This window comes from Chiloscyllium plagiosum, chromosome 12, assembly GCF_004010195.1.
Source record: "Chiloscyllium plagiosum isolate BGI_BamShark_2017 chromosome 12, ASM401019v2, whole genome shotgun sequence".
In the NCBI taxonomy this organism is placed as follows: Eukaryota; Metazoa; Chordata; class Chondrichthyes; order Orectolobiformes; family Hemiscylliidae; genus Chiloscyllium; species Chiloscyllium plagiosum.
This window is the reverse complement of record NC_057721.1, coordinates 20,998,059-21,024,552: the sequence shown is the minus strand read 5'-3', so window position 1 is coordinate 21,024,552 and position 26,494 is coordinate 20,998,059. Positions and strand designations below refer to the sequence as shown.

General features: G+C 40.6%; 1 protein-coding gene across 7 annotated transcripts in view; it reads left to right on the top strand.

Annotated features, from left to right (window-relative positions):
• Positions 1–2,139: 2,139 nt before the first annotated feature.
• LOC122555053 (glutamate receptor ionotropic, kainate 1) overlaps positions 2,140–26,494 on the top strand; it is a 320,468-nt gene continuing 296,113 nt past the window's right edge. For 4 of the 7 annotated variants that reach the window (XM_043700698.1, XM_043700699.1, XM_043700697.1 and 1 more), the window contains exon 1: positions 2,780–3,584. In XM_043700698.1, the coding sequence (XP_043556633.1) occupies positions 3,470–3,584 (115 nt within the window). In that variant the 5' untranslated portion in view covers positions 2,780–3,469. Of the gene's footprint in view, positions 2,158–2,519; positions 2,755–2,779; positions 3,585–4,636; positions 4,697–26,494 lie in introns of those variants that run through there. The other 3 variants (XM_043700696.1, XM_043700695.1, XM_043700701.1) reach the window with 3 other exon arrangements.

Below are 26,494 nucleotides of genomic sequence, written 5' to 3'. Positions count from 1 at the left end.
TTTTGTAAACCTCTATAAGGTCACCCCTCAGCCTCCAATGTTCCAGGGAAAAAAGGCCCAGCCTGTTCAGCCTCTCCCTGTAGCTCAGGTCCTCCATCCCTGGCAACATCCTTGTAAATCTTTTCTGAACCCTTTCAAGTTTCACAACATCTTTCCGATAGGAAGGAGACCAGAATTGCACGCAATATTCCAACAGTGGCCTAACTAATGTCCTGTACAGCTGCAACATGACCTCCCAACTCCTGTAGTCAATACTCTGACCAATAAAGGAAAGCATACCAAACGCCTCCATCACTATCCTATCTACCTACGACTTTCAAGGAGCTATGATTGAGTGTGACATCAAAGAGCCCTAGCAATGGGTATCAGGGGGCAAATACTCCATTGGTCAAAATCCTGGAATTTCCTCTGTAAGGGCAATGTGGGTCAAACTACAGCACATGGACCTCAGCGATTCAAGAAGGCAGCTTATCACAGCCTTCTCAAAGGCAACTAGGGACAGGCAATAAATGGTAGCCAGCCAGTGACACCCACATCTCATGAATGAGTAAAAGAAAATGTAATTTTTCCAGGGAGTTCTGTTCTCCTTATTTTATTAACTAAGCCTGGTTCCATTATTTTCTTGTGGTGCAAACATTTGTCAATGTGAACTGGGTTCACTGTGCATGATAAGGTCTGTGTATATGCAACATGCATAACACACACACAAATTTATGTTACAGCGAAAGGTTGAGTTCACATATGGTGAGAGTTGTTGAATTGTAGAATCATAGAAGGTTTTCAGTAGGAGGCCATCAGGCCCAGTATATCAGTGATAGCATTCTGCAAGAGCATCTTATTATTTCCACTGCTCTGCACTTTTCCTGTGGTCCTGAAAATATTTTCTATTTTGACAGAAGATGATGATTAAATCTGCTTCCACCACATTCTCAGGCAGCACATTTAACCACTTGTAGTGCAAATAAAGCTTTTCCACATGTCACATGATTCTTTTGCTAATTGTACAAAACAGTCCTCTGTCCAATTGGAAAAGCGCAGCAGGTCAGGCAGCATCCAAGGAGCAGGAGAATTGATGTTTCGGGCATGAGCCCTTCTTCAGGAATCTTCAGGGCTCATGCCCGAAAAGTCGATTCTCCTGCTCCTTGGACGCTGCCTGACCTGCTGCGCTTTTCCAGCAACAGATTTTCAGCTCTGATCTCCAGCATCTGCACTCCTCACTTTCTCTGTCCAACTGGAACAGGCTCCCTCTATCTAGACTCCTGACCGCTTTGAACACCTCTATCAAAGCACTGCTCAATAATCTCTTACAGAAAGAGAACAGCTCCAGAGTCTTCAATCGATCCATGTAACTGAAGCAACTCATTCCCTGGAACCATTCTCATGAATCTTTCCTTTTAACACGCTTTCAAGTCCTTCAAATGCCCTGTAGAATTCCATCATTTAGCCTGCCTACCAATTGTGTCAATTCACATTCCTCTGCTTTAAGTTATACAGTATGAGTTAGGTATCTTCACATTTCACCAGCCTGTCTCTGAACATTGATGTAGAACATTAGAATGTTCCTGTTACAGCAATAATAGACAATTATAAGAAGCTTTAAGTTTTATTTTAAAACAATTGTTGGCTCATTCAGTTAAGGGAAATATTTAATAGGCCATAAACACGACAGAACTACTTCCAATAACAGTTGCTTCCTGGTTACGAGGAGAAGGCAAAAATATATTTTGTTCAAAATAAGCATTTCATGCAACTAAATCCCGTACAGCCAGTTGATCGAAAAGAAAAACTATTATTCTATTAATTGGTCAATAAGCTCTACCCTACCACAAGTTCCAAAATTTTGAAGAGTGTGATCTAATCACGAGTAATGTCCACCTTTGGCTAACAGCCGCAGAATGTAAGCATCACCAACTATACAACTTCTGGGAGTGTTTTGAAACTGTCGCCGAATATTAGATGTTTCAAGTGAGTACTGTACTGCATACAGCCATGTGGCTGCTTGGTTAGCTGTGTATTGGGTAAGTGCGGTGAATTGTCCTCACATGGTGCCCCGTGTAACAAAAACATCTCACTGGAAATCTCCTAAATTCACCGTGATTCATGGTTGGTGAGGGTGAGTCAGAAATGGGGCAGGAGAGGAAGATTGCCAACAAACAGGTCTGTGGCAATTACCGACGCGGAGTTCTCTGAACTGGGAAGGTCAGGAAGGGGACCTGGTACATTCAGTACGCTGGCCTTCAACAGTCAGAAATCTAATCATTGGAGCAGGGTGGGAGGGAGAGAGAGAGAGAGAAAAAAGTATAAATCAGACTAAAATCAACTATGAATCATTGCGTAACAGAACTCCATCATTGTACCAAGGGCATGGGTGAAGTTGGGGGTTAATATTCCAGGTGCTCAGTGGGATGGTTTGATTGGAGTTTGGCAACCAGCAGCGTCACCAGTGGGAATAGGGATTAAATGTGAGGCTGGGAATTCTTTCTGTCTCTTTGGCTGATCCTTTCGTGTTACTGATGTACAGTTGTCGGCTGCTAAGCAGTGAGCTCTGACTCTGGGGCCACACGCCTCCTGTCGGATGGTATTTCCCACCCAGCGCCGGTTCCTGTCGCTGAAGAGAGAGCGAGAGCCCAGCGTGGGGTAGGCAGCACTGGCCAGCTCCAGCTCAGCACGGAGGGCGAACAGCAGCAGCACCAGCAGCAGCAGAGGCGCGTGGGAGATAGAGAGAGAGAGAGAGAGTGAGAGAGAGAGAGACAGGTAGAGAGCGTGTGCGTGAGGCATAGAGTGTGGTTTTGTGAGAGACAGTGTGTGAGAAGACAGTGAGTGATAGCGAGACTTGTGTGTGAGTCAGACTGCGTGAGACTGTGTGTAAGTCTCTAAAACAGTGTGTGTGTGAGACAGTGTTGTGACAGAGATTGTGTGTCACAGAGAATGTATTTGACATTATATGCGAGACTGTGAGAGACAGAGAATGTGTGACAGAATGTGTGTGACAGTGTGCGTGTGACTGTGTGACAGTGTGTGTGACAGAGAGATTGTTACAGAGTTTGTGTCACAGAGAATGTGTGACAGAGATTGTGTGTGGGTAGAAGACAGTGTCTGTGTTTAACAAAGGGAGTGTTTGGTCAAAGAGCGTGTATGTAACAGTGTGTGGATATACCAGTGTATGTATGATAGAGAGTATGCGTTCGTGACAGAGTGAGGATGAGTAACAGAGAGCGTTGTAATGTGTTTGTATGTGACAGAGAGAATGTGTGGAGAGTGCACGTGTGTGACCGTGTGTGTGTGTGACAGTGTGTGTGTATGTGTGCCTCGCCATCTCACAGCCCGGTGTATGTTTGGTGCAGCGAGCAAGGACAGAATTCCCGAGTGCCCCGGGCAGGGTTAATATGGAACGGGCCAGAGTCGCCAAGGGCTGGATCCCAGCAAGTCCTATTCTTTGATTTCGAGTACAAGAAAAAAAGCTACAAGAATGACCATGCGCTGCGATGCGAACGTGTTCTTTCGGGAGACAAAAGCTGCACTTTGCATCCTGCTGACTGTCCTTGTAATCCCCTCGCAGAGTTCTCAACAAGTCCTCCGAATCGGTAAGTTGCCACTAACTTGGTTACATCAGGGTTTCCCACTCGTTGGGCAGAATGCTCCCAGTGTTACTGTCTACTGCACATCCACACTAGGTGTTTATTGAGCCTGGTGTTTGCTGAAAATGCGAAGGAAGTGCGAGTTGTGGGTGTTAGCGAGTAACTGCAGTTTGATGCTGTGGACCCTGCGGTAAACCGTGTATGAAAGTTGATAAGACTGACAGCAGCGTTACCTGGGTCTTTTCCTTTCTCCAACCTGGGACAGGGACGGCGCTGTTTCCTCCCAAGAAGGATGCGGATGACATGGAGCACTGTGCCTGGCTTTGTGCGTTTTAATGTTGGGCTGCATTGTTCAGAAACTGCTTCAGTTCCCGAGCACAACAACACTGCCGCACCGAGCACATTGTGGAGAGACGGCCGCCTCTCCCCCACCCCCCCCCCCTCCCCCGTGGGGTTTGTGTTTGTTCCATGATTGCTGCTGTCTCCCAGTTAAAGCTAGACCAGAGATAAGAGCAGAATACGGCCAAGTGGGTCATTGACAGGTGTCTGTTCAGAGCTGCTCCATTCCAAAGGGTAACAGTGAGGACATGCGTTTAAGTGCCGGGTTTGTATGGCCGTGCATTGGAATGAGCCCAAGGCTGGAGCCTGGAACGGGATAGCTCAGACTCCATCTGGGACTGCATTCCTCCTTGCTCAGTTCACCTGTTACAATTGCCGACAATATGTCTCAATGATTCTTTAATCCTTAAAACCAACCTCCTAGATTTACCGTGAGTCAATCTGTTGAATATCAGTCATCCCCATGCTCAGTAGAGCCCTGTAATCTCAGATGCTCCATATGGTTCCGTTTCGAATTAACTTCGAACTGTCCAGCCACAGATGTTGTGGTATACATGCCTTTGATTTCAGCTGATAATATATTTCAATCGTTTAAGTTAGGCTCTGTTAATCTCCTTTGACCAGACTCCTTTCCTCCCGACACTATACTGAACAGGGATTCATTCCAAACCCTGGGGCAGTTGTGAATTGCTGCCACTCAATATTATCGGATCTGGCATCCCCTCCTCGGTGAGATCGAACGCATTCAATTGAGATTGTTTTATTTTTTTCTCTCTCTGGTGAGTTCGATTACTTAGCATTTATCCAGTAAGAACGGTCAACAGAATGGAGAGCTCTTTTACTGCCCCTATGGAGAGGTTTGGAGTAGAGAGGGGACTCACTTGATCAATAGGAGCACTGGGAATTCAACAACGCGGTTGGCCACTGCTTCAAATCCTGTCAGTATTCGGAGTATTCAAATCTCACCATAATATAATCAGAGAAAATGCTTTTTTTGGCATCATAGAAAGTAATTTTGCTCTTGTCTGCAATATAAAAGAATGTGATTTTCCTTTTACCAAATCTATTAATTTTATAGATGTGTTTTGCCATTAAACATATTCCCCCTACTCGTTTTCTAAAACAGAAATTCCAACTGTAGCCATCTTATTGATTTAAAAGATTTTTAAAAATGACTTAGCAGTTACATAGGACTAATTCTAATAGTTTGTTCGTACAAATTTTATTGGATTAAGGAATAAAATTTTCTGACTATTTTACTTTTAACATTTTCACATTGAAATTGAAATCGATGGGAAGGTCTAATACTTTAGCAATTTACTGTTCATGAGAGAGTGATTGGGTAGTTCTGTGTTCATATGTCAACTACTTTGGTTTTTGAAAAGAACGTAGCCATTAATAGTATTGAATAAATCTCTGAATTTGTGTTGTTCATGAGCTAAACATTGCGACACCATTATCAGGCCACTAAGACATTGATGTCTAAAGACTCTTTTTCCTACTTGAGGACCTCCTGATCTCAGCTGAATTGTATGGAAGAGGTACCAGGTAGCTGCAGTGGAGAGCCCCTATGTGCAGGGATGGAAGATAAAAAAAGAAACGCTACAGTGGTCAACTTCCCACCAGATGGAGCTGCTGATCTCATCTGGTTGTATGGGGCAAATATCAAGTGACAATGATGCAAGGAGCTACCTTAGGCGTTATAGGGGCAGGTTGAAAGAATGATGTTATACCTATTTTCCTAACTGATAATTCAAAAACCTAAAAGCAGATCAGCTTCCCATCCTTTTTAAATGTGACACCGTAAGTAATCTAGAAAACCATGGGTGGAAAAGGGGTGAAACATAAGACAGATGAGACATGACAAGATACGATTAGGAAGCATGGTGTGATTGGTGAAGCTGATTGGGGATGAAATGGGTGTGCAGTTGAAGTGGAGGGGTGACAAGTGCACAGATGAGATACTTCAGAGGGAATTTCTTACATGGATCATATTGTGAAGAGGAATGCTCAGCATAATGGTTAAACATTTTTCCACATGAAAGAAAGAAAAGTCAAACTGTAGTCTGAAGAACTGCACTGGTGAAAATCTGTGATTCAGCATTTAAATTATGTACCAAGAAGCACATCATGGCAATGAAAATAATAGAGAAAATAAAAATAAACTATCTAGAAACAGAGGGGAGAAGAATAAACATTCAGGTACAGATGGGATGTTACTGAACAATCACTAATCAAATATCAACAATTATGTTCTTGGCATGCAGGTTATATTCCTATAAAATAGAAATGTTCAAGATGGTCATCTTACTATTAAGAATATTGAAAAACCTTACCTCATATTTTTAACGGTAAATTCCATCCTGGAATATTGACAAAGTACAGATTTATCTATTGTTGTATTTAACCTCAGTTCATTTCTTGCCTATTTCTATTCTTACTGGCAAAATCTTTGATAGTCATAATTGATAATTCTGGGCAATAGCTCTGAATTTATAATGCATCTAATTACATTTCAGCTTCCTTTTTGTGTTACAAGTAAAGATTTGAAGGCAGATTCAGAAATGTACAAATAAGTAAAGTCAGCATTAACATTTTATCTTGCCAGAATAATTAAATAATTTTTGAATCGGCCTGTAAGATAAAACAAAACATATTTTTTCTTCATGTAGTCTATTCTTTATTAGTGTCTTTCAACCCAGTCATGTCCTCCTGCCTCTGTCTTTCTCTACCATTTCAGTTGTTCTCTCAATTGATATTCTTTGATTTCTTGGCTAGTCAACATCACTGTTTTTGCCAGATTTTGCATTCATTGCAAGTAACATTCATTACTATTAGCAATTTGTTGTCTGTAATAACAAAAATGAAGATAAAATGGAAAAAATGCATAGTCCAAAATTAGTTTTGCACAAAAATTAAGCAGATGAGAAACAAAATAAGAAAAGGAAACAAAGGGAATGTGCAAAGCAATAGACTTGAAAATATGTGATTTCGAAGATATTCCGATGATTTTTGCTGCCTTTTCTCTTCATATTTTAACAGTTCATTTAAAAAAGAGGGAATTTATATTCCTTTACAAGAATGAATCCGACTTAAGCATGAATATATTACATTGACTTGAGTAAAGTGTCAATTTATTTCTAGATTAGATTACTGGAATATTGATCACTGCATTGTGGTGGCATGATTACTTTGAAACTAACCTATTAACTTGTGGTGCATTTTGGCTATCATTGTTTCAAGTGAATGTTATGCCTTTAATAGCTCTCTTAGGATTCAAAACACAATTTGGGTTGCATAGTTCAGCACATTCAGCACCCACTTGAAATAAACAGGATTGATTTATTTTCTTTCATTTCAGAGAGCAGCAGATTACAAGAAGTAAGTCAAACAGTTGTTTCAGCAGCTTGGAATTATTAAAGTGCAGCATCATTTCATCTGTACACTGAAACTTTAAGTCAAACATTAAGTTCCAATTCTGTAAGAGTGGTTATACCTTTGCCATATGAATATAATGATTTTCAACAGAAAAGTGCTATTAAATCCTAGATCAGCCCTACCCCTCCCTTAATAAAGTTTCAACGTGCCCTTCAATCTCTTTTAAGATAGTTTGTCACAATCTCCCTCAAATCTATTTTTGTGGACTACACTCATTGATTTTCTCAGTAACTTCCTCCATCCTCATACTTTGTCTTACTATTGACTTTATTATGTTAAAATTAACATCTGACAATTGAATACTTTAATGTGGTGAATAATTTGCCCACATTAACGTAACATTAAATTTGAGCCATCTCTAAAAGTTAGCTCCCTCTTCCAGCAATGCTTCATCAGGCTGAAGCTTGCTGTTTTTACTTCTCACTGTGCTTTTGGAAAAGATGTTCATTACAATAAGACCGTGAAAGTCTTTTCTGATAAATTTGCTCTAGGATCTTTATAATGATAGGTCTTCTCATTATTGTGTTGGCTTGAAATTACTTTTGAATAAAACAAATTTAAAGATTTTGCAGCACCAGGGAGGAATGAGAAACAAGCTGTTTCAGGGAATGTGCCGACTGGACTAAAGCACTTTCTCTGCAGTACTCGCTCTTCCATTTGTATGAGTATCACAGGAGGGGAAAGAATAGTATGGTTCAAAAATGATTGTCACAGGATCTGCATCCATGCCTTATGCTACAAGCAAATCAGTAAGTTATTTAGAAAGACACTTCTGTTAAAGAAACACAATATTTGGTTGTATTCAAATTGATATGTTTTCCAAGTTGATTGTGTTGCTAATAAAGCCAGTATTTATTATTCAGCCCATTATGATGGTGGTGTTGATGAATCACCTTGTGGAATTATTGTAACACATGTGCTGAAAGTACTCTCACAGTATTATTAGTGAATTTCAGGACTTTGACTCAGTAATACCGCTGGAACAGCAATGTCATCCCAATTACTGTGTAACTTGGAAGGGAACTTGGGCAATGATCATACCCAAATGCTATTTTGCCTTTGTCCAACATGGTGATAGTGGCCATGTGTTTTGGAGGTGTTGTTGATTAGTTTACTTAATAGTTATTTTGGATTTTCAGATTTTGTATTGTCGATTTGACTTTTTTTCTTTGAACATGCAAATAAATAATTGATTATTTCGAGGATCGGTTAAATCAAGTAACTCAAATTAAGTTCTAGCAAAACGTCTAGTGATTACATATTTAAAATGCACAATTTAGGAACATAATTAGGCCACTTGGCCCTTTAAGTCTGTTCTCCCATTTGATAAGATTATGGCTGTTTGTGTTCCAAATTCCATATTATAATCTTGCTCTGATAACCTTTGATTCTTTTGCCTAAAAAAGAATCTGACTACTTCTATCTTAACAATATTCAATGATCCTGCTTCTACCACTTTCTGAGGCAGAGAGTTCCAAAGTTGCCCAACTCTCTGAAAGAATAAAACAAGCTTTCCTAGTCTCTAACATTAAAGGGTGATCCCTAATTTTAAAAATGTCTCCTACTTCTGGACTCACCTGTAACAGTAAACATTCTTTCCATGTCCACCTTGTGAAGGCCATTTAGGATCTTATACACCACTAGAATCATTTCTTGGAGTTCTGAATTCTGAAAACAAGCTCAGCCTGTTTAATATTTCCTCATAAGACAACCCATTCATTTTAGATATCAATTTAGTGAACTTACTGTGAACTATCTCCATTTTATTTGTATCCTTCCTTAAATAAGGAGATTTAAAGTGAACATGGTATTCAACATGTGTTGCAAAGTCTATTAACTTTCCCAATTACTCGCTGTACTGGCATACTAACCTTTTGTCACTCATGCACTAAAACATCTTGATCTTTTTGCACCTCAGAATTCTGCAGTCATCCTCTGTTTAAGTAATACTCTGCTTTTTTATTCTTTCTGTTTCTTGTTTTCTGCCTCTCTCATATCTTGAATAGAGGGGTTATATTGTTATTTTTTAGCCTGATGGAACCTTTGTATAATCTAATAAATTTTGGATAATTAGATTTGGGGTGGCACAGTAACCCAGTTGTTAGGACTGCTGCCTCGTAGCACCAGGGACCCTGGTTTGATTCCAGCTTCAGACAACTGTTTGTGTAGAGTTCTTCCCGTGCCTATGTGGGTTTCGTCCAGGTGCTCCAGTTTCCTCCCACAATCCAAAGATGTGCAGGTTAGGTGAATTGGCCATGCTAAATTGCCCATAATTTTCAGGGATGTGTAGGATAGATGCATTAGTCAGGGGTAAATATAGAGATATGGTTGGGTTACTCTTCAGAGGATTGATGTGAACTTGTTGGGTTGAAGGGCCTGTTTCCACGCTGTAGGGATTCAATGAATTAACACCAGTATATCTCTAATATGTCATTAGCCACTTCTTTTAAAACCCTAAGAGGAAGTCCATCAGTATCTGAAGACTTATCACCCATAGTTCCACAAGTTTTCCCATTTCCACTTCCCTAGTGTTTATAATTTCACCAAGATCCTCTCATCTATTTGAATTGAACTGAATTGAATTGAATTAACTTTATTGTCACATTTACTCACATTAGTACAGTGAAAAGATTACAAGTTGCCACTTATGGTGCCACCTTAGATACAAAGCTACCTAGGTACAGAATCTTAGGTACAAAGCAGAAAAATATGAAAAACAAAATTAATAATTTGAACATGTGTCCCTTCAATTACTGTATTACAGGGATATGTTTTCTGGCCTCTATAGTGAAGACAGAAGCAAAATATTTATTCATTACATCTGTTATTTCTTTATTCTCTTCCATTAAGCCCTCATTCTCACCCTCTAAAGCACCACTACTTGCTTTATTTACTCTTTTCCTTTTTAAATATCAAAAGAAAATCTTGCTAATTGTTTTTACATGTTTAGCTAGCTTCCTCTCATGCTGTAATTTGTCAGGTCTAATTTAGCTTTTAATCACTATCTGCTGTTCTTTATATTCTGACCAATTTGCACAAATATATGCTTTTCCCTTAAGTTTGATTATCTCCTTAACTTCTTTAGTTAATCACTGAATGCCCTTCTTGTTTTAGATATTTTATTTATTGTAGGAATGTATTTATTCTGAACATTTTAAAATATCCCTTTAAATGTCTGTCTCTGCATCTTGGCTGATCTATGTATTAGTGTAAAATTCCAGTTCACTTCAGCTTGTTCAGCTGCCATGCCCACAGCTGTCGTTACTTAAGTTTAAATTACTAGTCTTAGACTCTATCCTTACCCATTCAAATTGGATGTAAAGTTCAATCACATAATCACTGTTACCTACAGGTGCCTTTACTCTGTCATAATTAGGTAATTGTCACATTGCAGAGTACCAAGTCTAATATAACCTGCTCACTGTTTGTGGGCCTGGCCAAAACTGGCCATAAACAAGTCCAGGCAGCGGGCTGTGGAGTGGATTGTTAGGGCCAATTGCCTGCCCCTCTTCTGCGGTTACGTTCGACCCAGGTGTCCCTGGAGAAGGAGCATGTGGTGTCTACCAACACCCTTGAGCTGTTCAGGGAGAAGTGGGCGCCGCAGGGAGTCGAGTGTTTTATTTTCCCCTCCAAATGTATTTTGATTTAATCCCTGCACTCCCCTTCACTTTTTTGATCATGCATTGCCCGTTGATGAGCAGGGCAATGTTTGTCCCTGACCACTCGGGTGTTTCACTTCTTCCTGGTGGTGGAAAATGAATAAAGATTTATACACCTGTTGTCTTTCACTGTGTCTCACACCTGCACATACACATCATGGGTGCTGAGGCAAAAGAAGAAGGAAAAAAGAAAAAAAATCAAAACAAAAGAGCAAAAAGATATATAACTTGCTCCCTGGTTGGATCCAGATATGCTGCTCTAAGAAACAATCTGGAATACGATCTGAATTTCCTTATCATGGTGTACTACTACCAATCTGATTTTTTGCAGTTTATACACAGATTAAAATCACTCATATTTATTGCTTCCCTTTATCAGAAGCTCTTACTAATTCTTCTTGTATAACTTGTCCTACATTGTGGTTACTGTTCTGAGACCAGTGCATCACTCCTACAAGTGACTTCTTTCACCAATTTCTCATCTTCATCATACTGAGTCTACACCTTGATCTACTGAACCAAAGTTACCTCTAATTATTGCACTAATACCATCTGTGATTAGAAATGCTACCTCTCCACCTTTAAGTAGCTTTCTATTCTTCTTGACTGTAAATACCCCTAAATATTCAGAACCAAATCCTTGTCTTCCTGCAGCCAGCCACATCTCCGTAACTGCTATCAAATCATATTTATTCACTTCAATGTTTGAGAACAACTTGGATGGACACTATGCACAATCATATACAATGTCTTTTGGTTTTTTTGTTTCCATGCAACATCTAACGTTGACTGCTGGTATATTCTTAGGGTGTTTTTTTTTAAAATCTCTGCCCTTTATTGCTATTCTTTGACCTTTTTTCACATTAGTATTTTACTCTCTAGCCTCAAGTCCCTTTATTTGTTACAGTTCCCAAGCTTGATCTCTCTTTCCCTCTTCCCCATTTTGTTTAAAATACCATCTATTGCTCTATTTATGTAGCTCATGAAAACACAATTCCCAGCACTGGTCAAGTGTAAACCGTTCCACAGCACTGGTTTCCCTTTCTCCAACATTTGTGCTAGTGTCCCACAAAACAGAATCTACTCCTCCCACACCAATCTTTGAGCCACCCATTCACCTGTCTAATCTTATTCACTCAATATCAGTTAGCACATGACTCAGGCAGTAATCCAGAGATTATTATCTTTGAGGCTTTGCTTTGGAAGGTAGCACCTAATTGCTCCGTCAGTGGTTCTTCCTTCCTAATTCTACATATGCTGTTGGTACTGGTGTGGTTGAAAACTGTTCATATTGAAACCTCTGGTGAAAAAACTGGATTCATAGGCACAGGACCAAGTGATTCAACTCCAGGTTCATCATGGAGAGGAAGGCCAAGGTTAGAAAGTCTCTGGACTGAGTCTTTCCAGGACCTGAATGACAGGAACAATGGTGAGTCAGTTGAAAAAGTATAAAGATTGGGAAAATTAGTTTCTTGATATTGAGAGACAACTGATTTTGCACCAAAGTTTGAAAAGGGCGGGGGGATGTAAATCTCACTAATGAACAGTGAGAGGTTCCACTTATATGCATTAGCATGCTTTTCCTACCTCATCTCAACTCATTGGTATACGGTTTTCTATTCTTCCACATGGTAGAGAGAAACTAAGATGGCAACAATTCCCAAAATAATAGTATGAGCAGATAACTGATAATTCCAGTTTACCACACATTGCTCTAAACATTCATCTGCGTTTCTCAACATGGTTGAGCATTATCCCTGTACAGTGACCACTTGCATCGTCAAAGGTTGCCATCATTTATGCAGCAGCCTCAACACATCATCATGGTACACCTCCAACTCACTCAGAGTATAATTCACCACTGAACTACTGCACTTTGGAGCACAGTGACACATTGTCCTTAGCTAGTTCTGTTAGTGATCACTCACTTTGCACCTACGTAAATAATCACAGCATCTCTGCTTTGTCTTGCTGCACTATTCAGAATTTATTATAAGTTCAATGCACTTCCGTCATGCCTTGCCTTTTAGTACACACGCAAAGCCGGGTACCTTGTTATGGTTGAAAGCAAAGTTCAGTCAAGAGGACAAGCATACTGGTGTGTGGCACTCTGCTGTGTCAATGTCACACCTATAGCATATGCCAACAGCTTACGTGGTAAATACATTAAATGTTCTTCAACCAATGGCTATGTTTCAAAGTCTAAGGGGATTAATCTTCAGGAATATGTCAATTAGGTGCATTAGTCAGGGGTAAATGTAGGATAACAGGGTAGGGGAAAGGGTCTGGGTGGACTCTTCGGAGGGTTGGTATGGACTTGTTGGACCAAATGGCCTGTTTCCACACTAAGGATTCTACGTAATTTTCAGTCACGTCAAGGGGGGTGTCATCAGTCAGATGATACTAGTACAGTAATTCAAGGGCGCTATCCAATATAAATCTAAGGTATTAACAGAGTCAGCTGCTTGGGGTGTTCAGAGTCATGGGGTCTATATCATAACAGTCTGGGAATTGGCCATGATCAATCCTGAACAGTGAGAAGACATTGGAGAACCTCTCACTGATCAATAGAGAATGAGTAGAATCACTTCGATATTGATCTCAATGCTGAGGTGTTAAGGATTGGTATCCTATATAGTTTGATTCCAATAACTGCAGTAACAGACAGGTAATTATTGTAAAACTGCCATGTATTTACAAATGTGAGTTTCTATTTCCAATGAAGTGTCATTGGTGCCACCCATGTGCTTAGAAGTTTTCCTTTTTCATTTCCCTCTCACTACAGTCTGGTGGCTTTAGACCTGGTGCACATCTATGCTTTAAATATGGTGTTGTGGAATTCTTGGGAGGTTGCAGCAGCAGTGAGTGGCTCCATTGCTGGTGAGTGCAGAACAGCCTGAACTGGCACCAATGATAAATGATGAATGAATGATTTTATTGAGATCTGGTGCAGAAATACTGAGGCAAGCAATGGGGAGTTGCATGAGATGATTTACAGGGGATTCACAAAGAGAAACCATCCTTGAAACTCTCGAAATTGGTTGATTTTTCTGAGCCATGACAACTAAATGAGGAAGTAACAACCTAGCAATATTAATTCCTTTATTTTAAATTACTAAGTCGGTGTATATTTGAAACTTTTCTCTTGTTCTTGCTGAGCTCTTAATATTCTCTCCTAATCCACGAAATATAAAAGTGAGAGTGACAGCAGATACTGCAATAGGTAAAAGAGGTGAGAGGACTAGGGTGAAATTGTGGTTGTGTCTTGAAAAGCAATGTTTACTCAGGATTGTAATTGAAGAGTTGAGCGTCTTCCCTGATATAACAACAACAGCTACATCTTGGATAAACTATATAGAGCTCAGTTTTTCTGGCCAATATATATTTTGACTAGAGAAAGGTGTCAGGCCCTCATAGATGCTGCTTTGGGACTGACAGAGATACAAATTCAATTTGAAATAAGTAGAGATAATAAAACTAAAATTGCCAATAGGTCAATAAAAAGCCATCAAATACAAAAGGTCGTAACTATTGACTAGCCCATGAGATATGTAAAGAGATTGTTTATTTCAAGCATTGTGAGCACAGTGGTTATGATACTAACTAATCTGTGATAACTTTTATATCCATACTTCACATTCTGCCACTACTGACCACAAGCATTTAAAACTCCCCACCTTCTCCAATTCTTTGCAAACGTTTGCAACCTCATTCATATCCACTTCATTCAGCTAAAATTGACAGTGAATAAATTTGGTCTTTAAATTATTGATATTCAAATGCCTGCCCTCCAGTGTTTTGTCTCCAGTTCTCCAAATACTTGGTCAAGCTCTCATCAAAAGAAACAGCAAAGGGTTCTTTGCAATTTAACTCGAGCATCAAAATGCCCATTCCCCACCATCCTGTTCCTTACACTTTTATGGGACTCTTTATTGATCTTCTGTAATAGTTCTCAGAGACTTCACAAATTTATGTTTTGGAGATGCCGGTGTTGGACTGGGGTGTACAAAGTTAGAAATTACACAACACCAGGTTATTGTCCAACAGGTTTATTTGGAAGCACCAGCTTTCGGAGCGGTGCTCCTTCATCAGGTGATTGTCACCTGATGAAGGAGCAGTGCTCCGAAAGCTAGTGCTTCCAAATAAACCTGTTGGATTATAGCCTGGTGTTGATTTCTAACTTTGTCCACAAATTTAGCACACCTCCTGGAATCTGCCCTTAGTACCCGATCATAAACCTTCTCTAGGTCACTGAATATACTCTTCATGTTGCACTGGCCTTCCTGGTTTTCTCCATTACATATTTAAAACCCTGATTTTTTTGTGGGAATGATTTTTGATTGATTTTATTGTTGTCACATATACTGAGATATGGTGAAAAGTGTTGTTTTGTGTGCTATGCAGGCAGATTGTATCATACAAAGTGCATCAGGATAGCAGAACAGAATACAGAACAGTGTTACAGACAAAGTGCAGAGAGATCAACGTTAATATTTGATAGGTCCGTTCAAAAGTCAGATAACAGCAGGGAAGAAGCCATTCTTGAATGTATTTGCACATGTATTCAAACTTTTATATATTTGCCCAATGGAAGAGGGTGGAAGAGAGTATATGGGATGAGAGGAGTCTTGGATTATGTTGGTTGCTTCCTGAGGCAGCAGGAAGTATAGATGGAGTCAATGGATGGAAGGCTGGTTTGTGTGATGGACCGGGCTATGTTCACAACTCTCTGTAGTTCCTTTGGATGTTGGGAAGAATAGTTGCCACAGCACACTGTGATGCATCCAGATAGGGTCCTTTATTCGGCACATCTATAAAAATTGTTAAGAGTCCTGTAGACATGTCAAATTTCCTTAGCCTCCTTACGAAGTACAGATGTTGTGTTTTCTTGACCATCGTGTTTATGTGGGTGGACCAGGACAGATTGTTGGTGATCATCACTCCCAGGAAATTGATGGTCTCAACCATCTCCACCTCAGCACCACTGATATAGACAGGGATGTGCCCTCCACTCTGCCTCCTGAAGTCAATGACCAACTCCTTCGTTTTCTTGATGTTGATCAAGAGATTTTTGGCTTTACATCATGCCACTAAGCACTCTATCTCCTTCCTGTACTCTGTTGCGACATTGTTTGAGATCCAGCCGACAACAGTGGTGTTGTCAGCAAACCTGTAAATGGAATTGGGGTGAAATTTAGCCATACAGTAGTGAGTGTACAAGGAGTATAGTAGGTGGCTGAGTACACAGCCTTGCAGGGCATTGGTATTGAGGATTATGGAGGAGAAAGTGTTGTCGCCGATTCTCACTGATTGCAGTTTATGGGTCAGGAAGCCGGGGATCCAGTTACAAAAGAGGATGTTGAGACCTAGGTCTTGGAGTTTAGAGATGAATTTGTTTGGAATTGTGAGCATAGAGTCAACAGAGTCTTAGAGATGTACAGCATGGATACAGACCTGTCCATGCCGACCAGATATCCTAACCTAATCTAGTCCCATTTTCCAGCACCCGGCCCATATCCCTCTAAACCCTTCTTATTCATATACCCATCCAGATGCCTCTTAAATGTTGTAATTGTACTTGTCTCCACTACTTCTTCTGGCAGCTCATTCCATACACGCACCACCCTCTGTGTGAAAAAGTCACCCCTTAAGTCCCTTTTAAATTTTTCCACTCTCACCCTAAACCTATGACCTCTAGTTCTGGACTCCCCTACCCCAGGGAAAAGACCTTGTCTATTTACCCTATCCATGCCCCTCATGATTTTATTAACTGTGGTGTTGAAGACAGAACTGTAGTCAATAACTTGGAGCCTGATGTAGGTATCTTTGTTATCTAGATGTTCCAGGGATGAGTGTTAGGACCAGGAATCTGCTGTAGATCTATTGCACTACTAGGCCAATTACAAAAGATAAAGGCAACTCAGTAGGCTGGAGTTGATGTGAGACACGACTAACCTTTCGAAGCACTTCATAATTATAGAGGTCAGAGCACTGGGTGGTAATCATTGAGGTACGCTGCATGATTTTTCTTTGGCACCAGCATGATAGTGACCTTCTTGAAACAGGTGGGGATTTTGCATCATAGTAAAGAGAGGTTGAATAAGTCTGCAAGTACTCACACCAGCTAGTTTGCACAAGACCTTAGTACATAGCCAGGAACTCCATCCGGGCCAATCACTTTCCATGGGTTCACTCTCAAGAATCTAACGTCTGCAACAGTGACAGTGGGAACAGGTGTGTCTGAGGTTAGAATAGGTAACATCGTTTCACTGACCTTCAGTTTAAAGTGAGTGTAGAATGCTCTGAGCTCAAATGGCAGGGATATACTGTTCCCTGTGATTCTGTTAGATTTTGCTTTGTTGCTCATTATGTCATGTAAGCCTTGCCACAAACAATGGGTATCTATGCGGTTGGTCTGGGTCTCAAGCTTATTTTGGTATTACCTCTTGGCATCTCAGATGGCCTTATGAAGTTTGTAATTGGATTTCCTGCATAGGTCAGGGTTGCCCAACTTATACACTTTAGACCTGGACTTCAGTAGGAAGTGGATCTCCCGGTTCAGCTTTGCTTTCTGGTTGGGGAACATTTAGATTAACTTCTTCGGCACACAGTCTTCTATATGTTTACTAATGAAGTCTGTGTCGAGAGTGGCTTACCTGTTTAAGGTTGGCTGCTGACTTCTTGAATATGGACCAATCCATTGGCTGTAAGTAGTTCCATAGAAGCCCTTCCAATGCCTCAGACCAACACTGCACTACGTTCTGCACTGGTTCCTCACACTTCAATTTAATCTGACCGTTATGGATTTCCATTATCTTTCTCACTCTCTGCTCTATGGCTTTCCCCCCCTTTCTTGATGGTGTGTAATACAACTTTAAACTCTGTTTTGTTCCTTGCTGTTTTGATAATCTCATTTTCCTTTGAAAATTGTTATCAAAATGTTTTGCCTCTTTGCCTTTGGAATTTTCACTCTTATCATGATTTGTTTGAGTAGCTGGTTCAAGACCTAGTGTGTACTTCCCTAGCTGTCTCATATAGTCCTGCTGCTTTGTAGTTTTTAAAATTCATTTCAATGCTGTTCTGACTTCTGCCAGATTGATGGTAGTTGTTGTTCCTTGATTTGGAACTACATTTTCCTTCTTTGATCTCAGATTTTCTTTGTTCATAAGCCAGTTAAATGATTGCCTCCTCCTCACATCCTCCTTTTATCAAATGTCCTGCATTTCACCTCCATCTTTGACTATATGTATATTTCCCAAATCTTTTGTTAACCTATCTCTATCAGCTGTTATTCTGAGGATATCATTTTGTTTCTCTTTGGTATCCTGTTTCATATATATTTTTAAGGCCATAATTGCTACTTACCATTTATACTTCCTCAGTCAGCACGATTAACATGGTATGTTAGAATTCACTGAGGAAATAAAAAAAATTGGCCATTATCCTCCCAAAGCAGCAGTAAAAATATATGTGTGTAGTATAGCTTTCCAATGCATCTTGACCCATTCCACACTGTTGACCACAGAGGATGGTTGGGTCTGAGTTGTAATATGCAATACTATTTTATTTTTGGTAATGCTACTTTATTCAGATTGCTGAACTTAATCTGAGAAAGAAAGGTGTGGAAAATCCACAAAGGGGAACATCTCTGGATAACTGTTGCGAGAAATGTTGTAAGTGTGTGTGTGAGAGAGAGAGACAGAGAAAGAGAAAAACGAATTAGGCAAACTAGGATCTGTGCTCAAACAAAAGCAAAAGACAATGTTTATCACCTCCAATATGCCAACTCTTGCCTTCACTTGGCTGAGGAAAGGAATATTTGAGCACCATTTTGCCAAGCAGCAGAGGTCCTTCTTCTTGGACAAATTTTATCACTTTGACAACCTACAACAGGCAGATCAAATCACAAGAGAAGTACCAGCAGCAGCGCCTTTGCAAAATCCTCCATGTCCTATGGCTCAAAGCAGTGTCCATCCCAACCTGACATCCCCGCACTGAGGTACTCAAAATCAGTGCTGTTTGGTGGGAATGCCATTGATACACCTGACACAAAACCCCCAAAGTAGCTGCTTGACCTGGAACTCAGTTGGATAAGGAAACCTCCAGGAGGACCGAGAGAAGGCTTTAGGAAATTCCACAAAGCATTGCTGAAAAGGTCAAATATTATCCACTAATCAAGGAAGTCCCTGACCTGTGACCAACCAAAATGGAGGAGTTTTGTTTAGGAGGCAATGAGGATATCTAGGGACTATGTAGGGAACAGGCAGAGGCAGTGAGGATACACTGGAGAAAGCATTCGAGCTGCCATACAACTCAATTCCTCAGCCCTGCTGCACACATGGCAAAGCCTGCAGATCGCGGAGTGGATGTATCAGCTGTGGCAAAACCTGCAGATCGCGGAGTGGATGTATCAGCTGTGGCAAAACCTGCAGATCGCGGAGTGAATGTATCAGCTGTTTACAAATCCATCAAACTGGAGAGGGAGCAAACTATCTTTGACCTTGAGGAATTGTGTAAAAAGTAAAAAGATTAAAATAAAGGCATTCTGTCCTTATGAAAGTTTATCAGCCTTGTGCCATGTATGAAAGTACATATGGACTCCATGAATGGAAGGGAAGAGCGATGTGAAATGTTGTTGGAAGAAGTAAGAAAATTAGTGAATAAAACCATTTTTGGAGAAAAAGTAGACAAGTGCTCTAACTCCAAATTCAGTGAGTTTTGCATTTATTTTGAATTCATCGCATAAGTAATTAATATTTACTTTTTGTGTCCCCCTTTACACAAAAAATTACAATTTTTAAGCAGGATGAAGATGTCATTTGTTGTAATTGCTCAAGATATCCATTTCAGTTGTAAGTCCCTCGAGGTGTAACACCGCAGTCATTAATCTTGAAAGGTACAGATTTTGAACAGAGATTCACGTACGCATGTATAACACTCAAAAGTTAAACAATGGGCAGTGATATTGCAATGTATAAAATCATTATTATGTTGACTACAGTGCAAACTGGAAGGTCATGAACTTCTATCAATTAGCACAAAATGTTGATTACATTATTTCCACATTTCTTCTGCTAGAAGTATTGTGGATGATCAGATGAACCCCTACAGAAATTCAACTTACATTGGCATGATTGACACTTCCTTGCACATACAACTGCACAGTCACTGTTGAAGCATCAGGCCACACATCTTACCTGTCCTTACAACCCTCTCTAAGTCACAACTACTCTTACTCCAAATGCCCAGTGTAGTCCTGCATCTTGTCATTATTCAATGTGGAAACATCACATACAGGTTTCTCTCTGGGTAGTCAGAGAGTGGGTGCCTGCACATTAATGAAGATGGGATAATCAGCAATAACCCATGCCAGTAGGCCACTCACTGTTCATTAGAGAATTTCATCTCAGCATTAAGAATTGTTTGGAAATACAATTTTTAGGTCTCAATGTTCAATACACCTCACTCAACATCTCACTAAATTTTCCCAAATTTACCTTTGATTAATTTTAATTACCATTGATCCACTGTATTTTTGTTTCATTTTCATTTGCTTATCCTTGATTCGTTGTGATTGTAATGTGCACAAAGATGAGTGGAATGACTGGTTGACAAAGCCTTCAATTGCATTGTTATTAATTCTTATTTATAGATGGTGTCTGATCTTTTTCAATTGCCCTAACATAATTGAATCTCTGAAAACATCCTCACATCTCCATTGTAAAACAGTCCATTTGTTTTAGCTTCTGATCCACTGTAATCCTGATCTCCACATTATTTCTAATTATGGACATCATCTCAGTTTCTCTGGCATTGATACAGAATGTGAACTGTCTGTCTGTTGTTTATCTTCTTATCACTACGATTTGCAGGTCACTCTAATCTCTCTTCCTGTTTCAAGAAATCCAAGAATCCTGAATCCAAGAAATTATTATTTTTGCTTTGAGCTCATGCCATCAAAGATCTATGCCACTTGCATATATGCCCATTACCAATTTGCAAATTAAAGGAATAAACATTAGCTACTTCTGACATTTGCCTGAAAACAGACTATTAACCGATCTCCATGCACTGATTTGTGAACAAGTGTAGAGCTGCCAGTGAGGTACACATATATTTATGTCATGTCGTAAATCCTCATTTTGAAAAAGAAATCTCATTCACTTGTTTGAGAAAATGGAAATGTCACATCTGCATTGCTGGTGAAACACCAAGCAAGTCAACAACAACAACTTTATTTATATAGTGCATTTCGGGCAGTAAAATGAAGATTCAAAGGAATTTAAGCTTTGTCAGCGCAGTGGTAATATTATAATAATACTATAGTAAGCCAAAGACCTGGTCAATTTTTCAGGGACACAAGTTCAAATACTACCATGGCAGCTGTTCAATTGTATGAAACCACACAGCAATTCAAATTAGAATTAAAGTGAACAGACACATGTAACATTGACATAATTTGGAGATGCCGGGGTTGGACTGGGGTGTACAAAGTTAAAAATCACACAACACCAGGTTATAGTCCAACAAGTTTAATTGAAGGAGCGTCGCTCCGAAAGCTAGTGTACTTCCAATTAAACTTGTTGGACTATAACTTGGTGTTGTGTGATTTTTAACATTGACATAGGCATTGAAAGTAACAAAGGTACACCCAATCGAGTCAACCTCAGATTCCGCCTCACTAATCTATGTTAGTGTCAACATTGAGAGAGTCATCTCAGTGGTCAAGCAATAGCCTTACATTGTCACAATCACTGAATCATACCTTATAGCCAATGTCCCAAAGTTCCACATTGCCTATTCTTTGCTTCCTGTTCCACAGGCCAGATAGACCTGCCACAGATGGCAGTAGAGTGTCTTACAGTGTCAAATGGAATAGCACTGAGAGTCCTCAACTCTGACTTTAGATCCCATGAAGAGTTGTTGCATTAGGTCAAGCATAGGCAAGGAAATTCCTTGCTGATTACCATATATATCTCTCCCTCATCAGATGAACCCGGTTTCTTCTTTGTTGAACACCATTGTAATATAACACCGAGACAAGCAGCCGGGCCAAATCAGCCTTTCTACCTCTATATTCATAACACTAAAATTAAACAATCGAGGATCCCGAATTGTCACTCCAATGGTTCTTAATCAGACTTTTGAATAACCATTCCCAGATTTTGTGAATAATCAATTTCCAGACACCAGTTTTGTATATTAAACAAAAAGACTTAACTATTTATTAAATACACAATAACTTTATTGGAGAGAAAATTAAACAACATGCTAATCTAATCAATGTTTATGCTTTAAACCAGAAATATTTGTTTTCAGCCACCATTCACACAAAAGACAGACAGACAAACAAACACATTTAAGGGATAAACAAAAGTAACAAAAGTGACCAAATTATTTAATTGGTTTTCACAATGTATTGTTTCATAGGCATAGGTCTGTCTGATCAGGGCCACATTCTGAGTTCATCCAGGCAAAGACGGCAATTCTTCCAACTCAGCCTTCTATTGCTTGGTTTTCTGGAAGTTGGTGTGGGAAATTAGGCAGGGAGCTTTCAGTTGTTCATGGTGTATTGTCAGCTGCCAAACTCACCTCCCTAGAAAACACAGTTAACAAAAAATAACTTCAATTTGGGTTCCACTCTAGAAAGTGACTGTCTTTTCCTTGGGCCTCAATTCCCATGCAGCATCTACCATCTGCTTGAACTTGCCAGAACCAAATCTCAGTTCCTGACCTTGTTTATAGCCAATTTCAGCAATCTGTTTAAACATAAGGATCTTCCCAACATCACTGTCTGTAGGAACACTTCTAATCAAGAATCAGCATACAGTTAGTCTCCGGGCCTGGCCTCACAAACAGACAATGTTTATTTTGCCTGTTCTTTTTCTTTTATCACAAGCTGTCTGAAAGTCCACAGGTCATTATGGGGAGGTGATGGCCTAGTGATATTATCACTGGACCGTTAACCCAGAGAGGCGAAAGTGAGTACTGCAGATGCTGAAGACCAGTCAAAATTAGCGTGGTGCTGGAAAAGCACAGCAGGTCAGGGAGTATCCAAGGAGCAGGAAAATCCACGTTGATTTTCCTGCTGCTTGGATGCTGCCTGACCTGCTGTGCTTTTCCAGCATCACTCTAATCTTGACGTTAACCCAGAGACCCAGGAAACATTCTGGGTAAGTTGGATTTGAACCCTGCCATGGCAGATGGTGGAATTTGAATTCAACAAAAATCTGGAATTTAATGAGTCTGATGATGACCATGAATCCATTCCCAGGGTAAAAAACCTTTCACTGATATCCTTTAGGGAAGGAAACTGCCATCCTTATCCGGTCTGGCCTACGTGTAACTCCAGCCCCAAAGTAATGTGATTGACTCTTAACTGTCCTCTGGGCAATTACAGATGGAAAATAAATGCTGACCTATCCGGTGATGCCCACATTCCAGAATGAATAAAAAAATTCTCATGTTACAGTTCACAGCTTCAAATCAAAATTGGTAAAAAAATAAAATAAAAATAATGAAAAGTCAGCAAGTGTTCTAACAATCAGAAGAAACACTACAAGGTTGTAAAGGCACAGAGTGCACTCTGAGTGGAGGACATACCTGTCCATTATGAAGAATGTCTTGGTAGCACAACCATTGACTAAGCTGACTGAGTCTTGCAGGAAGTATCTGCAAGTAGCCTGAGCCTGAGGCAATTGAGGAGACCAGCAACATGACCATACTCTCCCCGATCTAACTCTGACAATATTATAACACATAACAACTGTAGCACCCTTGTGGAAATAAAGTCTTGCCTTCACACTGAGAACATCCTGCATCTGTTATATTCTTCCATTTGATGTAAACATACTGCTCGTAAGACAGGATTGGTAAAACAACAGTGTAGCTTCTTTATTTAAAGATATGATTATATATGTAAAACGTTAATTGGTGACTGTGGCAGTATGCCTGAGCTTGACCATTGCTACTGGAGACTGAGATTCCACTTATCACATCCTGGCCTAGTAATAGTGACTGACAACAGTTTAAGACACTCCTGATGAAGGGCCTGTGCCAGAAATGTCAGTTCTCCTGCTCCTCGGATACTACCTGACCTGCTGTGCTTTATCAGCACCACATTTCTGACTCTGATCTCCAGCATCTGCCGTCCTCACTTTCTCCTAGATGATTAGAATTTATTGCGAAGCCGCTTCCAAGGATGCCCACTTTGAAGAAGTTCTCCTCCTCTATCTACAAGGATCTTAGTGAGTCTGTCTCTCACTGCACCTCCAAGGTCATCTCCTCTGCCCAGAAGCTCTTCAGCCATGTCCTGAGGCAGACCCGCTATCACAGCCACAGGTCCTTCCTCAGCACTTGCCTACGGAACCAACTGATCCTGCATGGACTCTGGACTATATTCAGACCAACACAATTTGGACCTGAACAGGACAACCAGTATGTAGATTCCTGATGAAGGGCTTATGCCCGAAACGTCGATTCTCCTGCTGCTCGGATGCTGCCTGACCTGCTGTGCTTTTCCAGCGCCACACTCTCAACTACAGTTTAAGATATGCACCCTTAAAGTTACATGTAAATTACATTACAATCACCATTATTAGCACTGCTGCTTCACAGCGCCAGAGACCGGGGTTCAATTCCCGCCTCAGGCGACTGACTGTGTGGAGTTTGCATGTTCTCCCTGTGTCTGCGTGGGTTTCCTCCGGGTGCTCCGGTTTCCTCCCACAGTCCAAAGATGTGCAGGTCAGGTGAATTGGCCATGCTAAATTGCCCGTAGTGTTAGGTAAGGGGTAGATGTAGGAATATGGGTGGGTTGCGCTTCGGCGGGGCGGTGTGGACTTGTTGGGCCGAAGGGCCTGTTTCCACACTATAAGTAATCTAATCTAATCTAAATCTAATCTAATTATGTAGTACCCCTATTATGCTAATTGGAGCTGATTTAGCCAGATCTAGTCACTAAAAACTGGATATCCAGCTGGCACTGTGGGTCAGCAGCAGTACTACAATTGTATTCCATCAGCACCACGGTCAGGCATATTCATCGCTCTGCCATGACCAACAAGCCATGACTTCATACCAACAGGGATTTATTTAAATAAATTTGCATTTTTTTAGCTTTACTAAACTGGTATTAGTTTGCCTTGATTGTATCACCTTTACAAAGGTATTCAAGTTTTCATGGTTAAATGTGAGACCACAAAATGTGATTCTGTAGAATTAACTTTTCGTCTGCAAAATGCCATTTTGTGTGTAATATGGTGTCCACAGTGTGTGCCCACATTTGTGGTGTGGGCCATGCTAAGTGGCATTGTTGTGTTGGTCTTAGCACAGCAGTTTTAGGAGGTAAGTATTCAGACCAGCCAGATCATGACATTTGTAACATTGAGTAACCTGAAAGTATAACTGAACATGTATTTAGCAGCAGGATGGGTTCAACACCAAACTATTTAAATGGATCATCAACCACTTAAACATTAGTTGCAAACTGATTTCTACTGGCTGTTGCAGAAGTGTCTGATGGTTTGAAAATTGATACAGTCTATAGGGCATGATGTTGCATATGATGATAGCTTTGTTTAGGCATGGGTGTTATGGTAGGGAAAAGTGAGGACTGCAGATGCTGGAAACCAGAGTTTAGATCAGAGTGATGCTGGAAAAGCACAGCAGGTCAGGCAGCATCCAAGGAGCAGGAAAATTGACGTTTCAGGCAAAAGCCCTTCTTCAGGAATAGAGGCAGGAAGCCTCCAGGGTGGAGTGATGTTATGGTGTTATGGTGTCCATTCCCTTTGACCTGTCGTGTACCAGGGAAATTGAGAAAAGGCAATGTGGAGGAGGACACACTGCTCAAAGGAGGAGAAAGGCTGTCAAGAGGAGACCATATTCAGTTGGTTTTCAAGGAGCAATTCTCTTGGTCTCAGTGAGGGATTGTGTGCAAGGTGCCTCCATCATATGTAGCAGATTCTCTGGCAAGCAGACATTTAGCCTCAGAGCAGGGCATGAATTTCACTTTCAGAGACAGTGAGGGACTCCAGGTTATAGGGGTTTCTTTATATTGGGATTCTTCTGGTCTAGAGCAATCAACACCTCTGACATCACTCAGTTTACAAACCACTGCGGTGGATACAAGGAAGGTGACAAATGCACTGCACACCAGAAGAGGGAATAGGCTGCCTTTTCTAGTTCCAGTGAGAAGCAGAGCTGAAAATGTGTTGCTGGAAAACCGCAGCAAGTCAGGCAGCGTCCAAGGAGCAGGAGAATCAACGTTTCGGGCATGAGCCCTTCTTCAGGAATGAGGAAAGTGTGTCCAGCAGGCTATGATAAAAGGTAGGGAGGAGGGACTTGGGGGAGGGGCGTTGGAAATGCGATAGGTGGAAGGAGGTTAAGGTGAGGGTGATAGGCGGGAGTGGGGGGTGGGGGCGGAGAGGTCAGGAAGAAGATTGCAGGTTAGGAAGGTGTTGCTGAGTTCGAGGGTTGGGAATG